This window comes from Odocoileus virginianus, chromosome 5 (assembly GCF_023699985.2).
Source record: "Odocoileus virginianus isolate 20LAN1187 ecotype Illinois chromosome 5, Ovbor_1.2, whole genome shotgun sequence".
NCBI classification, from domain to species: Eukaryota; Metazoa; Chordata; class Mammalia; order Artiodactyla; family Cervidae; genus Odocoileus; species Odocoileus virginianus.
In genome coordinates this window covers 9,773,128-9,798,491 of record NC_069678.1, presented here as the reverse complement: position 1 = coordinate 9,798,491, position 25,364 = coordinate 9,773,128, and the positions used below count along the sequence as shown (strand labels likewise).

Sequence of the window (25,364 nt, the reverse complement as noted above, 5' to 3'; positions counted from 1 at the left end):
CCATATGACACAGCAGTCTCACTACTGTGTATATACCCTAAGAAAACCATAATTGAAAAAGACACATTTACTCCAATGTTCATTGCAGCACTATTTACAATAGCCAGGACATGGAAGCAACCTAGATGTCCACTGAGAGACAAATAGGTAAAGAAATTTTGGTATTTATATAAATGGAGTATTTCTCAGCCATAAAAGGAACAAATCTGAGTCAGTTGAACTGAGGTGGATGAACCTAGATCCTGTTGTACAGAGTGAATGAAGTAAGTCAGAAAGAGAAAAACAAATACTGTATATTAACACATATATATGCAATCTAGAAAAATGGTACTGATGAACCTATTTGCATGGCAGGAATAGAGATGCAGATGTACAGAATGAACTTTTGGACACAGCAGGGGAAGGAGAGGGCGGGAAGAATTGAGAAAGTAGCCTTGAAACATACATTACTGTATGTAAACTAGATAGCCAATGGGAAGTTGTTGTATAATACGGGGAGCTCAAGCTGTTGCTCTGTGACATTCTAGAGGGGTAGAATGGGGAAGGGGTAAGTTTCAAGAGGGTGGGGCATATGTATACTTAAGGCTGATTCATGTTGTTGTACAGAGAAACCAGTACAACATTGTAAAGCAATTATCCTCTAATTTAAAATAAATTTAAAACAAAAAAGAACATTGTCAAATCCACAGCATTGTCTGGGGAAGGTATAGCCCACTCTGCATTTCAGCAGACATCACATAGACTCATCATTTGTCAGGTAGTTGGTGAGGGGGCGGCCGAGATTGGGGGCAGAATGTTGGACATACAACAGAAAGAGACAGAAGGCAGAGACAGAAGAAAAGGATGACCAATGTTGAAGAGAATTGAGTGCACTACGTAGGGAGATGCTGGAAGCCACTGGAAAAGTGGTTGAAGAGAGTTTCTTTCGAGTCAGAGACAGGAGGAAACAGCGTGTTGTCCTGTTCATCTTTAGATGAAGAACAGTTTTCATCTAAACCAAATTGTCTTCTTTTTCCTTCAGGACACAGGAAGACTCACGGTGCTCCTAGGACAGAAAGAGTGTGAAGGTGAGGAAACCAAGACATATCTATGAAGAGAACCAAGCATACACTTCTTTATCTGCACAGATGAGATCTGCAACCAAGCTGTGAACTTGCAGTTCACCAACCTGTGCATAGTTTGTTTCAAATTTCTCACATACAAGCAGTGCCCTGCCCTCTAGTGTTGGCTGGGTGACCTGACATTCTACTTCCTGGAGAGAAAAGGGGCTGAAAGAAGAGTAGCTGAGATGGGGAGAACTCCACCTCGGCCTGATACCGTCATTTAATCTTTAGTGGCCATAGCTTCAAAGTCAGTGGGCAAGACTGCAGTCCTTTGTAGTGAATGGGGTGGACAGAGTGGAGGGCTTTCCCCAAAAGATTCAGTATTGCATTGGGGGTTTATGTGGGATATCACACACAAGATCTAACTGTATCCCCTCTCCTCTCTTTTGGGGCTGTGGTTCTGGAAACAGCTGCAGGGCTTTAGGAAGGTTCTGAAAAAAATCTTGCCTCTAGCTCATCAATATCTTGGACAGCTTTACTTTTTTGAAACATGCTAAAGAAGTGTTATAAGTAAATGTAATTTCAATTTATGGTGTAGAAAATGTTTAAAAAATTTTTTTTGTCAATTGGCTTCTTCCTTTTATTTTTTTATTGAAGTGTAGTTGACAAAGAATATATTACTTTCAGGTGTACAACTTAGTGATTCAACTTTTCAGTTCAGTTCAGTTCAGTTGCTCGGTTGTGTCCGACTCTTGCGACCCCATGGACTGCAACACGCCAGACCTCCCTGTCCATCGCCAACTCCTGGAGTTTACTCAAACTCATGTCCATTGAGTCGGTGCTGCAATCCAACTGTCTCATCCTCTGTTGTCCCCTTCTCTCTAGCCTTCAATATTTCCCAGCATCAGGGTCTTTTCAAATGAGTCAATTCTTCTCATCAGGTGGTCAAAGATTCACCTTTTATATATACATTAATTGATCACCACAATAAGTCTAGTAATCCTCTGTCACCATTAAGTATTGCAATATTATTGACAGTATTTACTGTTCATTATAGCTCTGTGACATTTACTTTATAACTGGAACTTTTTACCTGTTAATTCCCTTCATTTATTTGGCCCATTACTTCAAAGTGAAAGTGAAAGTTGCTCAGTCATGTCTGACTCTTTGCGACCCCATGGACTATACAGTCCATGGAATTCTCCAGGCCAGAATACTGAAGTGGGTAGCCATTCCCTTCTCCAGGGGATCTTCCCATCCCAGGGATCGAACCCAGGTCTCCCACATTGCAGGTGGATTCTTTACCAGCTGAGGCACAAGAGAAGCCCATTACCTCAAACCCTCCCCTTTGGTGACCTTCTGTTCATTCTCTGTATCTTTGAATCTGTTTCTGTTTTTTGGTATTTGTTTTTTAAAGACTCCACATATAAGTGAAATCATACAGTATTTGTCTTTCTCTATGTGACTTATCTCACTTAGCATAATACCCTCTGTGCCCATACATTTTCCTGCAAATGGCAAGATTCTCTTCTTTATTGTGGTTTAGTAACATTCCGTTGTGTATGTATATACCACATCATCTCTATCCACACATCGATCAATGGATACCTAGGTTGCCTTTTGTATCTTATTATCTGCTCTCCCTTAACTTTATTTTAATTTTGGTCTCATATGATTTACCTCTTTTCCTCCTTATACTTGCCTAAACTTTTCTTTTCCATTTTTATTTGCTGCATTTGCTCTTACATTCTACTCTGAGAGGCACCCTGTGTGTGTGTGGAGAGAGGGGGAAGGCATGTGTGTCTTTATGTCAGTGTGTATTTGTGTGAGTGTATGTTCCTATGAGATAGCAGTGAAGATCACCCCTTTCAGGTTCCTCCTAGGGCACACACTGTGGCTGCTACCTTCCTTCCTGCTGTTATGTATTGGGGTCTTCATGCTGGGGATCCAGTGAAAGAACAACAAAAAAAGAGCAAGTTGATTAAATCATTGTGTGTGTGTGTGTGTGTGTGTGTGTGTGTGTGTGTGTGTATTTTGTAATTTGGGGGATCTGTGTGTGTGTGTCTGTGTGTGACTGTGTGGGCAGGTATGTGTGGATGAAGATGTGTGTGTGTGTGTTTGTGTCTGTGAGTGTGTTTAAGAGCTTGGCTCCATGTGTGGGGTACATCAGGCAGGGAGAATGAGTGAAGAATAGATAATCATGTTGGAACAGGAATAATAATAAAGAAATAACAACAAAATAAAGGCAATGTGGGTAGAGTCAGAGATTTAGATATGAATAACTTACTCTTTCAAGAAGGAAGTCCTGCTCTAACTCAGGCTGTCCAAAGTTACAGACTCTGGTGGTCTTGCCTGCTCTCCCAATGCCAGCCTAGCAGTGCTTGTGAGTATACGCACACACACATGTTCCCGATGTCTCAGTCTTTTCTGACTGCAGCTCTCACAGCCAGCCCTTGCTGTGGACAGTTTCTGCTTCACATGAAAGAACCTTGAAGGAAACTATCAGCCAATGACACATACAGTCAGCTGTTGAGTTAAACATATTTAATGGGGGCAGAGCAGGGAAGATTCACTCGATTCCCCCAACCCCAACATCTTTCTTCAGATGAGCCCTGAGCAGCCGGAAGACTAGCTCAGCCAGTGAGCTTTACAACCTGATTCAGAAGCTCAGGAACCTTCCAGACTGAATGCGAGGGAAGCATTTTACAGGGTACAAAGAAGGAGGGGTTATGATTCAGGCTGACAGCACACTAATTGCAAATGGGGCAACAGAAGCAGATGGGAAAGGAGATTCAGCCGCTGGTGGTCAATTCCTCAAGGGCATGGATGTGGACCACATTACTTCTGCTTGGTCTTCTGCTGAGCTGGCCCTGGGACGACTGGTGAAGGACAGGGCTCTGGAACCTTGGGATGGCAGGGCTCCGGAACCTTGGGGTGGCAGGGCTCCGGAACCTTGGGGTGGCAGGGCTCCGGAACCTTGGGGTGGCAGGGCTCCGGAACCTTGGGGTGGCAGGGCTCCGGAACCTTGGGGTGGCATGGCTCAGGAACCTTGGGGTGGCAGGGCTCCGGAACCTTGGGGTGGCAGGGCTCTGGAACCTTGGTGTGGCATGGCTCCTTGGTTTGAGGGATGCATGGTTCCTGGGGAGGAGGCTGGCAGGGCTGTTTCACCTGATGCTGCTGAAGCTGTGGAGGTGGGATGCAGGGCTGCTTCTGCTGATGGGAACTCATCCTTCAAAGGAGGCTAGACCTAGAGACAGAAAAACTGACTCAATGATTTGATTAAACAGAGAAGAAATCAAGTTAAATGCCAAGTAGTTTCATTTCAGGCCCCTTTAGAGGAGACAGTCTCTGTTCCTCCTAGCTAAATTTGAGAGTTAAAATATGCTTTGACAATTTCTGATTTTTTTCAAGAGGAGGAGCTTCAAGGCAAGTCATTTCTCTGCCATTTCAGGGGGATTCATTCCTCGGCTCCCTTTCTTCCTCAGACATGTCACATCCCTTATCGATAAACACTCAAGACCACATATTAAGTCATTTAGAAAGTGATGTTGTAGAAAGAACCACACTGTACACACCTCTAGTATCACACAGAACACCCTGTGACTTATTGTTTGAGTTTATAGAGTCTAAGTTTCTCTGACTTTTCTCTGGCCTTTGTGTACACAGTCCTCTCTGAAATGCTTCCCTTCCCATCTCTGTGGGTCCAAATACTCCTCCATCATAGCTCACATCATGCGTCGTTACCAGGAGCTCTTCTTGAGCTCCCCCAAACTGCCGCTGCCTTTCCCTGACCCCTCTCTGATACCAGTCACTATCTACTTTAGATTTCATCTACTCGTGTGTACATGCATTATCTTCCCTGCTAGCTTGTAAGTTTGCTGAGTAAGTTCTGTGACCATTTGATCCCCGCCACAGTGCCTAGCACTGTGCCTTAAATATAATAAATATTCAGTAGAGGTCCATCTTATGAATTAAAATTTGTATAATAAGTTATCATAAACAGAGAATCATGGTGTTGCTAAGTGTGTCCTGAGTTCTAGTGATAACACTACCGCTAATTTACCTTGAGAACTTACAGATTGTCCTCCTTTCTGACCCCCAGTTCCATAGCTGTCCACTGAAGGGGCTACCTTCACCAGCTCTAATGTCCTTTCAAACACAAACCATGTTTCATTTACAATAAAGATAGCCCTTCTTCAGCCCTCTTATACATGTTTGCCTCTGTCCACTTTCCAACAATGATAAAATAAAAATTTCAAATGGGTTCTAATCAGAGACTCACCTGGTACACAGAGAAGAACAGGTTGTCTGGTTGCTCCAGTTGGTTGTGAAGTCAACGGGCCAGCTGGCTTTTTATACAATGAATGAGCCCTGCCTCAAGGAAATACAATCGTTGGGGGCCCCTCTGTTTTCATTCCTTACCTGTCAAACATGATTCACCTGACTCCCCTCAATTATCAGTTGGCTCAGCTTTTGTGATGAAAACCACCCACTTGATATTCTTTGGCACTGGCTGCATGACAGTGATGTCACCTGGGCCTAATTCCAATTGCCCCTCCCCCTTAGACCCAGAATAGGGCTTGTTTGGGGGAGGGGTGAACCTCAGGCTTCCTGGAGTGTTTCATGAGCTAATCCTGAAGAAAGAACTGAGTCCTTTTGTGGTAGTGCCACTTTCTGCTGCCTTTTTCCTTGGGATGGCTGTTCCTCATGTGCTGTGGGATAGAACACATTTGAGCAGATGAACAAGTGGGAAAGGAAGGGGATCAGATGAGCTGAAGTGGTCACGTGCTGTCTGCCTTATAATGGTAGATGCAAGAGATCACGAAATTGACTGGTTATAGAGTCCTTGTCTGAAATGTCCTACACCCTTATGTTCATCCCCCTGTCCTCTCCTAACTCCATTAAACTACACACATTTGGAATTACTTAATTATCACCCCCCCACCACCACCACCAACCTCACCCCTCTCTGACTGGTTGCTAATCTGGGTAAACCTGCTTTGCTTTCCCCAACCACACCTTCACCCCTCTCCTATTTCAGAGATTTTAAAGAGCTAATTCCTCTTCTGGGATAAACTTTTCTCTCCACTCCACCCAGCCTTCTGGACATGGCCCTGCCCTCTTTCCTAACACAACTCTATACCACCCCCACCTGAAACCCTGGTCGTCTTCTCTAACCACCTTTATCCCCAGTCCATTCATGGAGCCCTCCAGAATGAACACTTCCTCACCTCTTGCCCACTTCCTACTCCAGACCCAACACCTTGAGAATCTTGCTGGCTGCAATGGTTTCCTCCTCTCTCTGGCTCTGTGTCTTTGGGGAGGATTTCTGGGCATCAGAAATGTGTCTGCTCAAAACAACAGTTGCTGTTGTTGTTCATTCTCTCAGTTGTATCCGGTTCTTTGTGACCCCATGGACTCAGAAATGTGTCACACCAGACTTCCCTGTCCTTCACCGTCTCCCAGAGCTTGCTCAAACTCATGTCCAATCAGTTGGTTACACCATTTAACCATCTCATCCTCTGTCGTCCCCTTCTCCTGCTGCCTTCAATCTTTCCCAGCATCAGGGTCTTTTCTAATGAGTCAGCTCTTCACATCAGGTGGCCAAATTATTGGAGCTTCAGCTTCAGCATCAGTCCTTCCAATGAATATTCAGGACTGATTTCCTTTAGGATACACTGGTTGGATCTCTTTGCAGGCCAAGGAACCCTCATGAGTCTTCTCCAATATCACAGTTCAAAACCATCAATTCAACAGTGTTCCCATAGTAATATCTATATCCTCATTCATTCAATAAACATTGAACAAGTCCTTAATATACACCTGTTATGTCTCATTCTAGGAGCTTTCCCAGTATGAAGACCCCTTCCCCTCAGAGTAAGAACTCCCTAGGGTGAGGGTCACAGCCTAGTTCAGAGCTTCTAGTTTAATGGGTCTCTGAGATCTTCACTAGATCCACGCTTCTCAAGTGATAAGAGTTTGAGGCTGTGAGAGGTGAAATAACTCACCCAAGATCAAACAAGAGACCCCAAGAGAAAACGAATTCCACACAGAAATCCTATGTTCATCTTTGTACTAACCCATCCTTGCTCCTAATGCCTACAGAGCAAATTAAGCTCAGGCAGGAAAATGACTAAAGGTGGAAAGGGGGAGCTCAGCCTTCCTGGCTTGGAGCTGGGCCCACTCAGAGTCCTGGGAAAGTATTGTGTGAGTGGCAGTGTGAGGTCAGGAAGAGCCTTGCCTTTTGAGTGAGCCCTTAATATTTGCTAAGATAAGTCCTCTTAAGTAGGGGGGAAAGCTGCTGAATGTTTAAAGTGGCTCTGGGGATAAACAGAAGGTATTTCCAGCATTGCTAAAAAATAGAAGGGGCATGAGTTAGCATAGGGCAAAGTAAGGGGCTCATCTAGTTTATCATTGCTCAGTGGCTTGGGTCTAAGAGAGGAAGAGAAAGGCTGAAATGCTTAAATGTCCATTTGAAGCATAGTTGTTTTCACGTTGGAGGAAGTCCCAGGGGCATAGTGACAGAACCTAGGTGCCCTTAACAGTAATAGCATTGAGTATAGCAGTAGATACTTCTGAGCATCTGCCCAGGCATAGCTTCCCTCCATGATGGTCGGATCCTAGAGAGTCTCCTCACCATGGGCTTCTCTTTCTGGGGACATAAGAGCAGGGATTCCCTGATTGTCCTTACACTGGCAATTTCCTCTGATGAACGCAACATGAATCTGAAGTCACTGCTTCCCTCAAAACACAGTATGTTACTAGGTGTGGCCTTCGGAGAATCCTAGTCACCCTTAAACCCAGGTGTATAGATAGCTCCTCCTTCCTCTACCCCCAAACACAAACCTAAATGTTTATGGAGCACATGCTGGCTCCGCAGGCGGTCATCTCTTATGACCCTGAGTCCTAGCTGGGCCTCCCACTGCGCGCCCGTCACCCTCGGTCCACATCCACCCATGGTGCCTGGCAAGTAGGGGCTGCTCAGTGGCTTGGTGACTATAGAATGACTGACTGACTGACTCAATGAATGGGTGAATGGATGAATGGCATAATCTGATTTCCGAGAAATGAGTTGAAAGGGAGAGTTAGGGTTCAGCAAAGCTTAGGGACAGACAGCTTCCGCTGCCTTCTCCACCCAGTGTTCATGGTCAGCCAGTTTAATGATCTGTCTCCCTCTGGCCTGCTACCAGCACCATGATGACGGCCGAGCTCCTAGCCTCTCACCTCACTTTAACACTCCTCTGGGCTTGGGCCAGGTCCCTCTCTTCACCCAACCTCCTTCTCACAGGCTCCTGACATAGGGGGCTTGGGGCAGAATCTGTTGCTACATGTGGTAAGATTCTCAGGCCTGAGGAACCTGCTTCCTGCTCTCTGTCCTGTGGTATCACCCAGCTTGTCTCAGGCTCTGGACGATCTGAACCCAGCTCTGGGTCTTGGCTCTGGATGTCAAAGAATTTCCCTGTTACCCAGTACCCCACCCTGACTGGGTTCTCCTGCCTGTCTTGACTTGTGCTTCCTGCGCTCCACCCCACACTGCTCTGGATCCCGACTCTGTAACTTTCCCTTGACCCCTGACATCATTTTCCCCATTTGTTCATTTGAAGCTCACCAGTGGTTGGTATTAAGTCAGTTCTCCCTTTCAAAGAAGGTCTGATTTTTACCATCAGGGTTGGGTTAGCCAGTGAACCTGGCTCCATAAACTTCCCACACAAAGAAAGGGGAAACTGGGTGGTTTCTGATGGCGAATGCGTCTCTCAGAATTCCTTGACCTTTCACAGGAGGCTGCTGCTCCTCCGCAGTCAAAACCCTGCTCCCCTCGGGACCAGCTGGGGAATCTTTCCTCCACTAGCTAGCTCTGAGTGTGGAGCTAGTTCCTCACTTGTGTACAGAGCAAGGAAGGGGACCCCCAGACTTGTGAACACAGTGATCACACTCTCCCTTTTCTGACTGAGGTCACTCCCTCCTGCTTTCCTTCCCCAAGGCCCAGAGCACACAGGGACTGACTTGCCAAATTCAAAAGCCCATCATTTTACCACAGGAACCCATATTTAAAATATGGTAACATCTAGAAACATGTGAGAGTTTTACTGTCACCCTCCCCCTGACATTGTGAGGAGCTCAGGAGACCAGAATGTTGACCCCCCACCCACCCACATTTCAGGCTCAGATGGTTAAAGGAAAACAAAGTCTATAACACACAGTGCCCCCATCTATAAAAGAAAAGGAGACGAAGGACCAGACCTAGGTGTTTAGAAGCCTCCTGGTTGCTTCGGCACAGGAGGCAACAGGAGCACTGGTTGCCCACATGAATGGTGAGCTGGAGAGAGCGCAGAAGTCCTAGTGCTGGTGAGCCTCTGCCCGGCCCAGTCTGCAGGGCGCAAGAGGGAGGTGGAATGTGGAAGGGACTTGGTCCAGGCCAAACAGCCTCTTTCTTTATTGGAATCTAGCTGATGTACAACGGTGCACTAGTTTCAGAGTGTTAGTCACTCAGTCCTGTCCACTCATTGTGACCCCATGGACTGTAGCTCACCAGGAGTGTTAGTTTCAGGTACACGGCAAAGTGAATCAGTAATACACATATCCACTTTTTTTTTTTCCAGATTCTTTTCCCATGAAGGTCATTACTGACTTCTGAGAAGAGCTCTCTGTGCTATTCAGTAGATCATTATTCAGTTCGGTTCAGTTCAGTCGCTCAGTCGTGTCTGACTCTTTGCAACCCCATGAACTGCAGCACGCCAGGCCTCCCTGTCGATCATGAACTCCTGGAGTCCACCCAAACCCACGTCTGTTGAGTCAGTGATGCCATCCAACCATCTCATCCTCTGTCATCCCCTTCCCCTTCTGCCCCCAATCCTTCCCAGCATCAGGGTCTTTTCAAATGAGTCAGCTCTTCCCATTGGGTGGCCAAAGTATTGGAGTTTCAGCTTCAAAATCAGTCCTTCTAATGAATATTCAGGACTGACCTCCTTTAGGATGGACTGGTTGGATCTCCATGCAGTCCAAGAGACTCTCAAGAGTCTCCTCCAACACCACAGTTCAAAAGCATCAATTCTTCGGTGCTCAGCTCAATTGGACTTTATAGTCCAACTCTCACATCCATACATGACCACTGGAAAAACCATAACCTTGACTAGATGGACGTTTGTTGACAAGGTAATGTCTCTGCTTTTTAATATGCTGTCTATATTTTGGTCATAACTTTCCTTCCAAGGAGTAAGCCTCTTTTAATTTCATGGCTGCAATCACCATCTGTGGTGATTTTGGAGTCCAGAAAACTAAAGTCAGCCACTGTTTCCACTGTTTCCCTATCTATTTGCCATGAAGTGATGGAACCAGATGCCATGATCTTAGTGTTCTGAATGTTAAGCTTTAAGCCAACTTTTTCACTCTCCTCTTTCACTTTCATCAGGAGGCTCTTTAGTTCTTCTTCACTTTCTGCCATAAGGGTGGTGTCATCTGCATATCTGAGGTTATTGATATTTCTCCTGGCAATCTTGATTCCAACTTGTGCTTCCTCCAGCCCAGCGTTTCTCGTGATGTACTCGGCAATGGCACCCCACTCCAGTACTCTTGCCTGGAAAATCCCATGGACGGAGAAGCCTGGTAGGCTGCAGTCCATGGGGTTGCTAAGAGTCGGACACAACTGAGAGACTTCACTTTCACTTTTCACTTTCATGCATTGGAGAAGGAAATGACAACCCACTCCAGTGTTCTTGCCTGGAGAATCCCAGGGACGGCGGAGTCTGGTGGGCTGCCAGCTATGGGACACGACTGAAGTGACTTAGCAGCAGCAACTCTGCATGTAAGTTAAGTAAGCAGGGTGACAATATACAGCCTTGACATACTCCTTTTCCTATTTGGAACCAGTCTGTTGTTCCACATCCAGTTCTAACTGTTGCTTCCTGACCTGCATACAGGTTTCTCAAGAGGCAGGTGAGGTGGACTGGTATTCCCATCTCTTTCAGAATTTTCCACAGTTTATTGTGAGCCACACAGTCAAAGGCTTTGGCGTAGTCAATAAAGCAGAAATAGATGTTTTTCTGGAACTCTCTTGCTTTTTTGATGATCCAGCAGATGTTGGCAATTTGATCTCTGGTTCCTCTGCCTTTTCTAAAACTAGCTTGAACATCTGGAAGCTTACGGTTCATGTATTGCTGAAGCCTGGCTTGGAGAATTTTGAGCATTGGTTTACTAGCGTGTGGATGAGTGTGATTGTGTGGTAGTCTGAGCATTGTGTGGCGCTGCCCTTCTTGGGACGGGAGTGAACACTGACCTTGTCCATTATCAGGAATTTACTTACATACAGTAGTGTGTATATGGCAATCTCAGTCTCCCAGTTTACCCCTCCCCCTCGGTAACGAAAGTTTGTTTTCTATATCCGTGACTATTTATGTTTTACAGATAAAGTCATTTGTAACATTTTTAAAAGATTTCACATATAAATGATATCATATGATATTTGCCTTTCTTTTTTCTTACTTGCTTCCCTTATGACAACCTCTAGGTCCATCCGTGATGCAAGTGGCATCATTTTGTTCTTTTTTATGACTGAGTGATATTTCATTGCATAAATATATATATATACATATATATATATATACACACATTGTAATATCTATATCTATAGCTATATATGCCACATATTCTTTATTCACTCCTCCGTTGATGAACATTTAGGTTGCTTTAGTATCTTGGCTATTATGAATAGTGCTTCATGGCTTCTTTAGTGGAAGAATCAGATAGAAACCTGTCTTCCTAAGAACAGAGTTCTTTACCCTCCCTCTTTTCTTTCCCCCTGAAAGGATGGATAAAAATTTAAATCTTGCTTCTTTTACTTGAGGTAAGAAGAAAGAAAGGGCCAAGGCTTAGTGCCTGGGCCAGTTGTTATGCTCTTGTTAGTTAGATGACCTTGAGCAAGTTACCTAACCTTCCAACACTTCAACATCCTATTTTTTATAATAGGAACTTTAATTGCATTTCACAAGATTATTGTAAAGATTAAATGAAATGGTGCTTCAAACACTGTTAGGATGAACGAATGTTGTACATAGTCATTCTTGCTAATTTGTCTCATTGTTTCCTTTCACTTCAAATCTCATGAATCTTCTTTCTCTTGTCTGTGTGTTTTTCGTCTTCTTCTCTCATTGTGCGTGTGTGTGAAAGAGAAGGGACCCAAGGACAGGGTGCCCTTCTAGAGTGGGGCCACACGCTTGGGCTTTACCGTTGCTTTATCGCCTCTCACGTTTTCTACGACGCTTGCAGATGCACGTGTTCGTCAGATTATATATAAGTTATTGGTTACTGGCAATGACCATGCAGTCCATACTTTACTCAAGTTGGAGGGCAGGGTCTGGCTAAAGTTGCCGATCAGGCAATGATGTGGACATGCCCTAGGTAAGGAAATTGAGGCAGAAAAATGAAAAGGAACTTTCCCAAGAGGTCATAAAAGTAGGATGTGCCAGGACACAGCCCCTTAACAACTTTGCCATATTGCTTCTCAATACTTGTGGGATATTCTATATGCTGGAGAGCTACTCTTAGAAGGAGGAGAGGGAGGATAGGACAAGGAATAGGATAAGAAGAAGAAGAGGGAGCGGAGGGAGGAGGGGGAATCCTGGTTGGGTCCTGACATTCTCACACAGCTGAACGAGCATTTGCCTAACTGTTGTTTTTTCTAGACAGAGTTTCTCTATCTTGAAATAGAAGTAGGATAGGGTATACATGATCAAAGACATACACAGAGAGAACAAGAGGCTACTGAGTTTTGAAATGGAATCAGGGATGGTTCAGATTTATATCATAGATAAATGCCCCCCACTGATCACTCATTGCCCCTTGGGCTGTTGAAGGGGCAGACTGATAACCACATGACTAAGCATCTTTGGACGGAGAGTCCAAAACCCTCTTGGAGGTGACTGCTGTTTGTAGTTGTTGGTTCCGTCTTGTTTGTTCAGCTGTGCTTGCTTCATCACTGATCCACCTCTACAGAAAACACCTCCAGAGTGCAGAATGGCTTCTAGATGTCACAGATTTGAGGGGACTTCCATGGTCCAGTGGCTAAGACTCTGCCCTCCCAATGCTCGGGCCCAGATTCAATTCCTGGTCAGGGAACTAGATCCCAATGCTGCAACTAAAGATCTCATGCACCACGACTAAGACCTGGAACAACCAAAAAATAAATAATTTTTAAAACAACAATAAATTTAAAAATACAGATCACAGATTTGAAAACATAAAGTCTTATGTTCAAGTTCTAGCTCTGCTCCTTACTAGCTGTGTGTGTGTGTGTGTGTGTGTGTGTGAGAGAGAGAGAGAGAGAGAGACAGAGAGAGATTGGGAAAGTTTCTTAATAATAATAGCTCCTATTTGATTAGGGCCTCCCTGGTGGCTCAGTGGTAAAGAATCTGCTTGCCAATGCAGGAGACACATGAGACCCTGGGTTCAATTCCTGAGTTGGGGAGATCACTTGGAGAAGACATGGCATCTACACAGTGTTAGACTTTGTTCTAGGCACTTGACACTAATCCCCACAACATCACTGCTAGGAGCAGGTCATGAAAGCCTTTCTGCAGATGTGGAAGCTGAAGCACAGAGAATGTCCCCTGCCCAAATTTACATGGTAAATAGGTGGAAGGGCCAAGAAGCAAATTTAGCATTGTGACTCTGAGACCTTAATCAATCTCAATTTATCTTACAATACATTAGGAATGACAAGATGTGCTTCCAGAGCTACTATTAAGTAAGATTATACATGTAAAGTGACTATGGTAGTGAGCGGAGCATAGCAGATAGATTCTAGATATCAAGTGCACTGCTTCTCCTGAGAGTCTGAAGTACATTTGTTGTTAGAAACTCGTCTCCAGTGACTCAGGACATTCCATAATTGTCTTGATTTGGGAAGTAGTCAGCCATTTATTTAACACATATTTGCTGAATGACAACCACATGTCAAGCATGGAGTCCCAGCCTATACGAAGTCTGGTAGAGAAATGGGCAGCCTTCTGTGAGCTTCTGGGACTCAGTACCCATCAGTGAGGAGTGTTCCCCTAACTGACCTAAGCATAAGAGTCACTTGAGGTGCTTGTTAAAATACAGCAACAACCTATTCATCTTCATGTAATACGAGTAGCCAGAGGACGCCTGGGGATCTGTATTTCTAAAGTGCTCATCATGTGGTTTTTGTGACCAGATAAGTTGGGAAACACTAGATTCTAAACCCAATAGTTTTTCTACCTTGATTGAAATGGACAGTATCTGGTATCTTTAAAAATATCCCTATGGACTCCACTTGAGATTTATTTAATCAGTTGATTTTTTTTTTTAAGTCCTCAGAGGCAAGCAGGTTTGAAAATCATTGCTCCAACAGAATATCTCAACTCTTAGGACTTTAATGCAGACAAGGAGCCCCAGTCCATAACTCCTTCAGGTGGAAGGAGGTACAGGGTGGTGCTAATTTACTGGGGCACTTGTTGGTGTTGATGTTGATGCAACTAGATGCTCGTGGATGTGAGTGTTTGGCCTAAGGATATTGGGAACCTTGAAAAGCAATTAAGTTCCATTCAAAGAAGGCTAAGTACTTCCACATACCCTTGAACCCCCACCTTCCCTCCAGGGAATCATCAAAAGACAGGCTCAGGCTGGTTTGCCTGGGCTGGTTTTGGACTCAGTGGCCTGAAGCCAAGAGATGATTCTGTGTCACCTGCTTGTATACCATCATGCTCAGGATACTGACAATTTTTGGTAGTGTAAAGGAAACAAGACTTTACCTCTACCCATTTTAGGTTTTTACCTAGGACTCCTTAAAAAAAGAAAGAGATCAACAAGAGAAAATCAGTTTATTAATGCACACAGCGCACATCACTCTAAAACAATAAGTAACTCAAAGCTATGGCCCAGGACTGTGGCTTGTATAGCATCTTCAAAAAATACCAATACATCTGTAGAGAAATGACAGGGCAAAGGAAAGCAATTTTAGGTTTCCAAGGGCAGCAGACTGTGGGGAGGTAAATAAATGAGCAGGAACTAATGGAGGAAGATTGGTTTGCAGATTCCTCTCCTGCCATCTCTGGTCTGATGAGATTCTATCCCCAGTATTAGAATTTATATTCTGCTTTTAGGCCAAAAGGAGCGGGGTGGGGAGGTTGATTTTTCTGTCTTTGCTGTTTCTTAATTGCTTTCAGCATGAAATAATTTTTTATGTCAAAGAGGCATATCTGGAGTGACATATTCTTATTTCCTTCAGTGAATTAGAGGTCTATGCCTCCCACATCCAGGAAGCTTCTGGCAGGGCCAAATTATGAACTTTGGAGTCCCAAAGTACTGAAAATTATAGCTTCCCGCCTCCCTCCTTCCTCTGCCAATTCAAAATAAATCTTTACTTTTCAAAACCTAAAATGCACAGTTGCAACTTTTAAAAAATATTTTCTGGTTTACTTTCATCTGAAATTGTTCATAAGTCTGACATTCTCTAAAAAAAAAATTCTTTATTGAATTTGTTACAGTATTGCTTCTGTTTTATGTTTTGGGGTTTTTTTTTCTTTTCTTTTTTTTTTTTTGGCCATGAGATGTGTGGGATCTTAGCTTCCCGACCAGGGTTTGAACCCTCACCCCCTGCATTGGAAAGTGAAGTGCTAACCACTGGACGGCCAGGGAAGTCCCCTGACCTTCTTTCATTTGTTTATTCTCTCATTTCCTGGACTTTGCCCATGCCCAGAACATGTGGACTTTACATATTAGATCAGCAGATCCACTCTTATGGGAATAGAGAGGGTGGGGTAGGGAATAGCACTTACAAAAGTACAAAGCACCCCTCACCCCAATTGTCCATGGGATTCTCCAGGCAAGAATACACCATTTCCTTCTCCAGGGGATCTTCCTGACCCAGGGATTGAACTCACGTCTCCTGTGTCTCCTGTGTTGCAGGTGGATTCTTTACCTGCTGAGCCACTGAGGAAGCCCTACCCCAATGCATGGACCCACCTAATTGTTGGGCAGAAAGAAAACATCCAATCCAGCTTCTCATTTTGTGGACAAAGGACCCAGGTTAAGGGACTTACTGAAAACCATCGGTCTATTTAGTAGCAGAGCCAGAACAAGGACCCATGTCCCTTCTTTCCTGGACCTGGGTGCTCTCCACGCTGGGAAAGAGACAATTTACAGTTAGCATAGATTCCTGAGTCAGAAGAGACACTTCCATATGGCCACTCTCTAGGCATAGGGGTGTCCTTAGGCTAATGTTTTGGAGCTACCTTCCCCAGTTGTAAAAGATAGTTGTAAGACTAACCATTTATTGAGCATATATAATATGTCAATTGAGCATATACAATATACAATACAGTCAACTTATAGATATTATCACCACAAAAATTCTGCAAATAATTGTTATTAAACCATTACAGTTTTTCACATATGAGGAAACTAAGTCTCGGGATGTAAGTGACTGGATGCAGTTGGACAATTAGGAAACAAGAGATTCTGAGATTCAGTGCTGTTCAGTCTGACTACAGAACCCATGTCCCTTTCTCCAAAGGAACTGTCAGAACAGCTCCAGTGCAGACACCCATGCCTGGGCACTTGGTCTCTAAGGGGCTCTTGGTCAGAAGAGGCAGTGGCAGAAAATAGGAGCCGACCAGGTTTGTGATCACCCAGTTGGGCAAGTGGATCAGGTGGGGCATTATTTTGCTCTGGGGTGGAGAGAATTTTCCAGGCAAGTGGAGGAAGAAGGATAGAGAGAGAAAATGGCAATGAGCCTTCCCCCCGTTTCTGTAGTATTTAGAGTTCTAAGTACACTTTCCTTTCTGCAGAAGAACAGAAATATTGTTTTAATCTTATTGATTTATTTTGAATGGGGTTTGAAGACATGATGGGAGAGGAAATTAGTGAAATACACACAGGAACATTGAAAAAAAAGCATCATTTTTCAAGTAAATTAAGGTTGGAAATATAACCTTTAAAAAATTGGAAGCAGGATATTATATTGGAAACTGTGTGTATGCTAAGTCGCCTCAGTAGTGTCCAACAATTTGTGACTCCACTGACTGTAGCCCGCCAGGCTCCTTTGTCCATGGGATTCTCCAGGCAAGAGTACTGGAGTGGGTTTCCATTTCCTCTTCCAGGAGATCTTCCTGACCCAGGGATCAAACCTGCATCTCCTGCATTGCAGGCAGATTCTTTACCATGAGGTAAGACCCATACAGGAAACTGCATGCAGTTCAATGAAATTTCACAAAGTGGCTGCATCCATTTACCTAGGACCCAGATAAAGACAGAATTTGACCAATTTCCCCTACTACAGCCTTCCTCTCACCTTCTAGTCATTCTGACTCTGTAAATAGAATCATTCAATATGTGATTTTAATGTCTGCATTCTTTCCCTCAAGACTGTGTTTATGAGATTTGCCCATGCTGTATAGGATAATGTGTCTAATGTCATTGTTTTGTAGCATCCCATTGTATAATTAAATGGGTATTTAGAATATTTTTGGCTTGGACTTATTACAAATTCTGCTGCTATGAGCATCTTCATACACGTGCTTTAGTGTCATATGTATACACTCCTGTTGTATATACTCTGAAGAATGAACTTGCTGGGATGAGATGTGTATGCTCAATGTTAGAAAGTACTGTGCAATAGTTTTTCAAAGTGGCTGCCCCGTGTAGGCTCCCATCAACAGTTCCGATTTATCCATTTCTTATGAGAACCTAGTATTGTTTGTGCTTTTAATTTTAGCTAATATGTTGGATTGTGTAGTGGTACCATGCTTTCATTATAATTTGTATATCCTTGAAGATATCAGAGAGAGTGTTCAGCATCTTTTTATACAGTTATTGCTCATTTTCTTTCATGACCTGTTCAAATCTTTGCCCATTTTTCTAGTAGGTTACCTAAAAAACAGTGATTTTTATTGATCTAGGAGTCCTTTATATATTCTGAATACAATGCTTTATCTATTTTATATCTTATATTTATATCAGTTCAGTTCAGTTCAGTCGCTCAGTTGTGTCCGACTCTTTGCGACCCCATGAATCGCAGCATGCCAGGCCTCCCTGTCCATCACCAACTCCCGGAGTTTACTCAGACTCATGCCCATCGAGTCGGTGATGCCATCCAAACATCTCATCCTCTGTCATCTCCTTCTCCTCCTGCCCTCAATCCCTCCCAGCATCAGGGTCTTTTCCAAAAAGTCAACTCTTAGCATGAGGTGGCCAAAGTATTGGAGTTTCAGCTTCAACATCAGTCCTTCCAATGAACACCCAGGACTGATCTCCTTTAGGATGGACTGCTTGGATCTCCTTGCAGTCCAAGGGACTCTCAAGAGTCTTCTCCAACACCACAGTTCAAAAGCATCAATTTTTCGGCACTCAGCTTTCTTCATAGTCCAACTCTCACATCCATACATGACCACTGGAAAAACCATAGCCTTGACCAGACGGACCTTTGTTGGCAAAGTAATGTCTCTGCTTTTAAATATGCTATCTAGGTTGGTCATGACTTTCCTTCCAAGGAGTAAGCATCTTTTAATTTCATGGCTGCAGTCACCATCTGCAGTGATTTTGGAGCCCAAAAAAATAAAGTCTAACTGTGTTTCCACTGTTTCCCCATCTATTTCCCATGAGGTGATGGGACCAGATGCCATGATCTTAGTTTTCTGAATGTTGAGCTTTAAGCCAACTTTTTCACTCTCCTCTTAAGAGGCTCTTTAGTTCTTCTTTTTGCTTTCTGCCATAAGGGTGGTGTCATCTGCGTATCTGAGGTTATTGATATTTCTCCTAGCAATCTTGATTCCAGCTTGTGCTTCTTCCAGCCCAGCATTTCTCATGATGTACTCTACATATAAGTTAAATAAGCAGGGTGACAATATACAGCCTTGACGTACTCCTTTTCCTATTTGGAACCAGTCTGTTGTTCCATGTCCAGTTCTAACTGTTGCTTCCTGACCTGAAGTGACCATAATTATATTTTATATCTATATTGCATACAAACACTCATACACATATACATGCATACACAAGAATATACATATGTGTGTATGTGCATACAGTTTTCCAAGTCTGTGTCGTTGTGTATATTTTGGTGAACTGAAGTTCTTAGTTTTAATGTAACCAAATTAAATTTTTAATAGATGACACTTTTGTGCTGTTTAGGAAATTTTTGCTTACACCAAGCTCTTCTATGTTTTCTTCCAAAATCATATATTTTTAATTTTCAAATTCAGGTCTATAGTGTATCAAGGATTACTTTTGTGAATGTGTAAGGTGGTGGTTAACATGTATCTGAATGTTATGGACATATGAATATCTATTTGACACATCACCATTTATTAAAAAATACTCTTCTAATTTTTATAATGCTATTTACTTTTTGTAATGAGTCAGATGATTGTTTGTATGAATCTGTTAGGTGGTAATAGAGTCTTCCAGCACATGTCATGGCTGTGCTTTTAGTTCTTTTGTTTCAATAATGTTTTATGTTTTTAGTACAGAGGTCTCACATATCTTTCAATGAATTATTTATTATATAAATTATTATTTATTTTAAATTTATTTAAGGCAATTGACACCTTTCGTTTCTTTCCTACTCCCCAGCTTTATTGAGATACAAATGATATATAATATTGTATAAATTTTAGGTGTACAATATGATTTGATACACACACGCATATTATGAGATATTTGTCTCTATTTTCATTGAAGTTAAAAACTAACAAAACGAAAAGTGCACATATTTTCAGTATAGCTCAATGAGTTTTGCATATGCATATGCACCCACATAACCATCACCCACAGGAGGGAGAACATTTCTGGAGGCCAGGAAAGCTCCACTATGTCCCCTCCAGTCTCTCCAGGGATGATCACTATTCTATTTTCTATCATAACAGATTGGTTTGCCCTGGCCTTACAGTTTTAAACTTCCAATCTGGTGTATTCCCCAAAACCCTTCTCCTTGGCAGTTCACATACTCCAATCAATGTCTTCTAAAACTACTAAAAACTCCACTCTTCTTTTCAGAAACTTTCTGCTTAGGTTTTTAGTATCTTGACCTGTAAATTCCCTCATTCACTAAATATTCACTAACATGGAAATTAGTCACTTGCTTGAAGCCCCTCAAAGCAACTACCACCTCTTTTGGTTTCTGCCTCCCCACGAGTCTTTCACAGTAGAAAATCCAGGTTTTCATTCTTCTACTCATGCCCAGAATTCACAAATGATCCCAGGGTTACAAAGTGCAACTCGCCTCTTAAGTTATCTTATCTCTGGAGTTTTGGGGACCCCAGCCAACTTCAGATATTTATAAACTTCTTCTAGCTTTTATTAGACTGCTAGTTGGCCACAAGCAAACCCATTTCACTCAGAATCAGAAGTTCTAGCTTTATTTGGAAAAGCCAGTCATTGTGCAATTGGGAAATATTAAGAATAGTAAGATCTTAGACTTCAAGGTTTCATAATATAATAGGGGAAAGAAACATATAAAAGAGAAATACAATGCAAAAAAACAATTATATGCATGATTCATAAAATAATTATAATAATTATATTACTTAATAATAGAAATCTAAGTGTCATAAGAGCTTGTGGGAGGTTTCAGTTCTTTCCAGATATTGAGTGAGGTTCCATGGAAAAATCTGAACCAGACCTTTAAGACCAAAGGATCTCCTACAGGGCAAAGTGAAGAGCTGGTATTTTAGGCAGAAGGAGTAGTGTAAACCAAAAAACAGAGGTATCATAGCTTAATGATGTATTTGGGAAAAAGTAATTACCTCATGCTGCAGCATTGTGGTAGGAGTTTTGGAGTAGTCCAGTAATTTTTATATTTCAGAGTATATAGGAATTATGGGAGAGCTTTTACATTTTCTCTTTGGTCCATGATGTTGAAGCAAATGATGCATAATGCCCCTTTGTGTTCTGACATTATGTTACTTTATGTGAAGGGGATCATAGAAAAAGCAAGAGAATTTCAGAAAAACATCTACTTCTGCTGCCTTGACTACTTTAAAGTCTTTGACTGTGGATCACAACAAACTGTGGAAAACTCTTCAAGAGATGGGAATACCAGACCACCTTACCTGCCTTCCTGAAAAATCTGTATGTTAGTCAAGGAGCAACAGTTAGAATTGGACATGGAACAATGGACTGGTTCAAAATGGGAAAGGAGTACATCAAGGCTGTATATTGTCACCCTGATTATTTAACTTATGTGCAGAGTACATCAAGGGAAATGCTGGGCTAGATGAAGCACAAGCTGGAATCAAAATTGCCAGGAGAAATATCAATAACCTCAGATACACACCACCCTTATGGCAGAAAGCAAAAGGAACTAAAGGGCCTCTTGATGAAAGTGAAAGAGGAGAGTGGAAAAGCTGGCTTAAAACTCACCATTCATAAAATGAAGATCATGGCATCTGGTCCCATCACTTCATGGGAAATAGGTGGGGAAACAATGGAAACAGTGAGAGACTTTATTTTCTTGGGCTCCAAAATCACTGCAGATGGTGAGTATAGCCATGAAATTAAAAGACTCTTGCTCCTTGGAAGAAAAGCTATGACCAACCTAGACACCACATTAAAAAGGAGAGACATTACTTTGCTGACAAAGGCCCCTCTAGTCAAAGCTATGGTTTTTCCAGTACTCATGCATGGATGTGAGAGTTGGACGATAAAGAAAGCTGAGCACCATAGAACTGATGCTTTTGAACTGTGGTGTTGGAGAAGACTCTTGAGAATCCCTTGGACATCAAGGAGATCAAACCAGTCAGTCCTAAAGGATATCAGTCCTGAATATTTATTGGATGAACTGATGCTGATGTTGAAGCTCTAATCATTTGGCCAACTGATGCGAAGAACTGACTCATTGGAAAATACCCTGATGCTGGGAAAGATTGAAGGCAGGAGAAGGGATGGCAGAGGTTGAGATGGTTGGATGGCATCACTGATCAATGGCCATGAGTTTGAGCAAACTCTGGGAGTTAGTAATGGACAGGGAAGCCTGTCAGGCTGCAGTCCATGGGGTTGCAAAGAGTCAGACATGACTGAGTGACTGAACCGAAGTGATGTGAAGGGAAGCCAGGAATGAACAAATTACCTTTCTTCCACCATATATATGAATGAGATTTTCATATCTAAGACATTGTTACTCTGTGAATCTCTGCTTGGTGGCATTAAATTAAAAACTTGTTGCCTTATGGAGGAGATGGGTCCTTCATATTCACAGAGAGCTAAGACTCTGTCCTTGGCCACTCGTGTCCCAGGCATGGATGTCTCTCCCCCTCACTGAGCTAATGACTGGGGATTCAGCCTCCAGCAGAGCTCATTGTCTCAGTCACTCCTCTTAATGGAAGTCCAAGGAAGTCTGTCATCTCTGGAACCCAAAAGTCTGAGTGGAAGGACTTGCCAGGGCCTTCCTGGTAGACATGGAAAGCCATGTCTGGGTGACTGAGAATCTGGCTGGAGTTTTGGTGGAGGGAATGGGTCTGCTAAGATATACCAGCCTTTCTACCCACCAGAGGAATTAATAACAGATGCAAGGGCCAGGGCTCAGATAATAATTCTTTGACTGTCAAATAATTCTTTGACTTAGAAGCATTCACTTCTGAATCTTAACTGTTTTTTAGAACATTATGACTTTCCTAGTTAATGCCTGTACCTACCAAGTTTTAAGTCATGACTATTTTGAAATATTAGCCATAGATGGTAATTTGAAGGGGAAATGGAGAAGATAATATTATTCCTTTTCAGGCCAGTGTGTTAAATGAAGAAGCAATTTATGATTGCTGTTGCCCAGCTGGAATTCAGTGAGCAAATCCCAAAGGAAGAGTAAAACTCCAAGCAGGAAAATCTGACTGTGTGTTTATCATCTCCCTCCCACACAAGGTCTCTCCTTCCAAGTCTCTCATCTCTTTTTATATTGGGAAGTTTTGTTACTTCTTTCTAATGTAGGCAGCCAGTCTCAGACCAGAGTTAGGAATCCAGCTGTAAAATCTAGGCTTCTTTCACAAGCTACACAAAATTGGGCTAACTGACAAAATCAACTGTAAAACTGCACAAACTCTGTACTTGTACTGGGGCAGTTTTTCCCTACATGAGAAAATAGACTAAAACTCAGGATAGACTCTCAGGAGAGCTCTGGAAAAGCAGCATGGCAGAGAGGAAAATATTTTCATGCTAGAATCTGCTAGATATTCAGTGAGTGGGTAAATAAGCAAGTGAATGAGTGAGTGTGGGTTAAGGAATAAATGAATGGACAGTAAATAAATACATGAAAAATCCATTTACACGTGTTCGTAGAAGTGGTTGGTAATGCTCATGTCATTTATGTATGTTCTTTCTTCTTTTTCAGAATAACTTCCAATAGGCAAAAGACACATTCATCTAGTAGGCTGGGAGTTCCCAAACTTTTCCACTCTTTGTCCTTTCTTAGATTCAACTGGCTTGCAAGAGTTTCCCAGACTCCTGTCAACTAGTCCTGGAATTTCTCTCCCCGTCCTTTACCAGAGATGTGTCAGCATCTGACATCCCTCGTCATTAGTTACTAGAGAGCAGCTATGCCCATGCCCCCTAAGGATGTATTGATAAGAACATGTGTACTCACATACTCACTTCCCCCAATATTGCCTCCACATCACAGACTGGGGCCAGGACACAGGCAATGATATGAAGCGCAGATTTATTAGAGGAAGAAATAGGAGGGAAGCTCAGGGATGGGGAATTGGGAAAGGGAGTGAGACAGAAGCTATGCATCAGCCTTTGGTGTCCCCATGAGCCCAGATATATTTTTTGCTTTAGGACATGGATGGGGCCATAGCTGTGGCCAAACTGGAAGCTGGAGAGGCTGGGAACTCACTCATGTTCATCTAGGAGAGAGTCAGAGTGGGGAATAGAAGAACACTGGGAGCAAGGGATGTGTGAGACAAGGGGTTCTGTAGGAAGAAATCCTGACTGTGCTTCATTGGACACTAAGTAGGGGGAGGTGGGAGAGGAGGGCAAATCCTGGAGCTGAGGATCAGAGGAGAAACAGAAGGAAGAGAAGGCTGCATCTGGTAGCCTGGATGGCAGGCAGGTATATCTCAGTCCATCCTTACTTCTATTTACTCTTGGGGGCTTGCTGGGTTGCGGGACACTTCTGCTGGGCTGGGATGGCTGTGCCCTTGGGTGGACATTGCTTCTTGGCCTGGGGAGCGCATGGATCCTTGGTTTTAGGTGCACACGTCTCTTGACATTTGACAGGGGGTGGCTGGCACGGCTGCTTCACCTGCTGCTGTTGGATCATCTGGGGCAGGCACTGCTGCTGCTGCTGCTGCTGGGAAGACATGGCTGCAGGAACAGGTGAGCCTGGAAGAAACCCAGGTAGAGACACTATGAGATCAGCTCCCTCCACCTCTTCTCCCTCTGACTCCTAAAGAGGATTTTCTCCTCTAGCAAAGGGTAAGTAATTAACAGCTTCAAGTTGACTAGTGAGTTGGTTCACACACACTCATTGCAATCTCTCTTTCTTTCTCCCTTTGTCTTTGAAACTCTGATTTCTAATCTTCCTCAATCTTCCCATGGATGCCTGACCCAATTGAATATATGATGTATTTCTTAGTCTTAACAGGAAATAAGATGGGGTGCTGAGCTGAGGATGAAAAGATGGTCCAGATATTTTACTAGATCAAGGTATGAGATCTTGGCTGATGGGTTGGCAATACCAACTGTCTACTTTCAGAAGTGATGATGAGTGTGAGTGAAGGTGGAAAGGCATGAAAAAGAGATCAGGAGCAGATTCTGCCTCAGAGGGAAGACAGAATGTCGTGGTGTATGAGTGACGGGGCTGGAGTACACCTGTTGTGGGAGCTCAGTTCTAATCCTGGCTCTACCCCTGACTTACCATGGGATGTAAACATAAGTCATTTAATGCAGTTGGGGAATAGTGGTTCTGGCTCTCCATGGAGAACCAGGAAATTGAAGATCAAATAGATCGCTGGAGGTAAGGGATTATAGGAGGATATTTTACCAAGAGACACCCTGGTCCAAAGAACCTGCCTGCCAATGCAGGAGTCATAAGAGACACGGGTACAATCCCTGGGTTGGGAAGGCCCCCTGGAGGAGAGCATAGCGACCTACTCCAGTATTCTGGCCTGGAGAATCCTACGGACAGAAGAGCCTGGCGGGCTATGGTCCACAGGGTCGCAAAGAGTCAGACATGACTAAAGTGACTTAGCATGCAAGCATTCATGCACCCTGGTCCAGAGGAAAGAACAGTGGTCAAGAAGGCACAGGCAGAGGTTCTAGATCCAACCTTGCCCCTCGCTGGCCAGGCTCATCTCTGGGAAATCTGCCATCTCTGGA

General features: G+C 43.3%; 2 protein-coding genes across 2 annotated transcripts; both read right to left on the bottom strand.

Moving 5' to 3' along the window:
- Positions 1-3,572: 3,572 nt before the first annotated feature.
- Positions 3,573-5,372, bottom strand: LOC110143825 (cornifin-like). The gene is made up of 2 exons (XM_020903569.2): positions 5,326-5,372; positions 3,573-4,290 (listed from the first exon to the last, which is right to left on the bottom strand). The coding sequence occupies exon 2, from the start codon at positions 4,269-4,271 to the stop codon at positions 3,882-3,884; it is 390 nt and encodes a 129-aa protein (XP_020759228.1). The 5' UTR covers positions 4,272-4,290; positions 5,326-5,372; the 3' UTR covers positions 3,573-3,881.
- Positions 5,373-23,684: 18,312 nt separating this feature from the next.
- SPRR4 (small proline rich protein 4) lies at positions 23,685-24,363 on the bottom strand. Its single transcript, XM_020903568.2, has one exon. The coding sequence runs from the start codon at positions 24,346-24,348 to the stop codon at positions 24,121-24,123; it is 228 nt and encodes a 75-aa protein (XP_020759227.2). The 5' UTR covers positions 24,349-24,363; the 3' UTR covers positions 23,685-24,120.
- Positions 24,364-25,364: the final 1,001 nt, after the last annotated feature.

Bases quoted from the DNA above. Each gene is read 5' to 3' on its own strand.
- SPRR4 (XM_020903568.2), bottom strand. From the start codon at position 24,348: ATGTCTTCCCAGCAGCAGCAGCAGCAGCAGTGCCTGCCCCAGATGATC.
- LOC110143825 (XM_020903569.2), bottom strand. From the start codon at position 4,271: ATGAGTTCCCATCAGCAGAAGCAGCCCTGCATCCCACCTCCACAGCTT.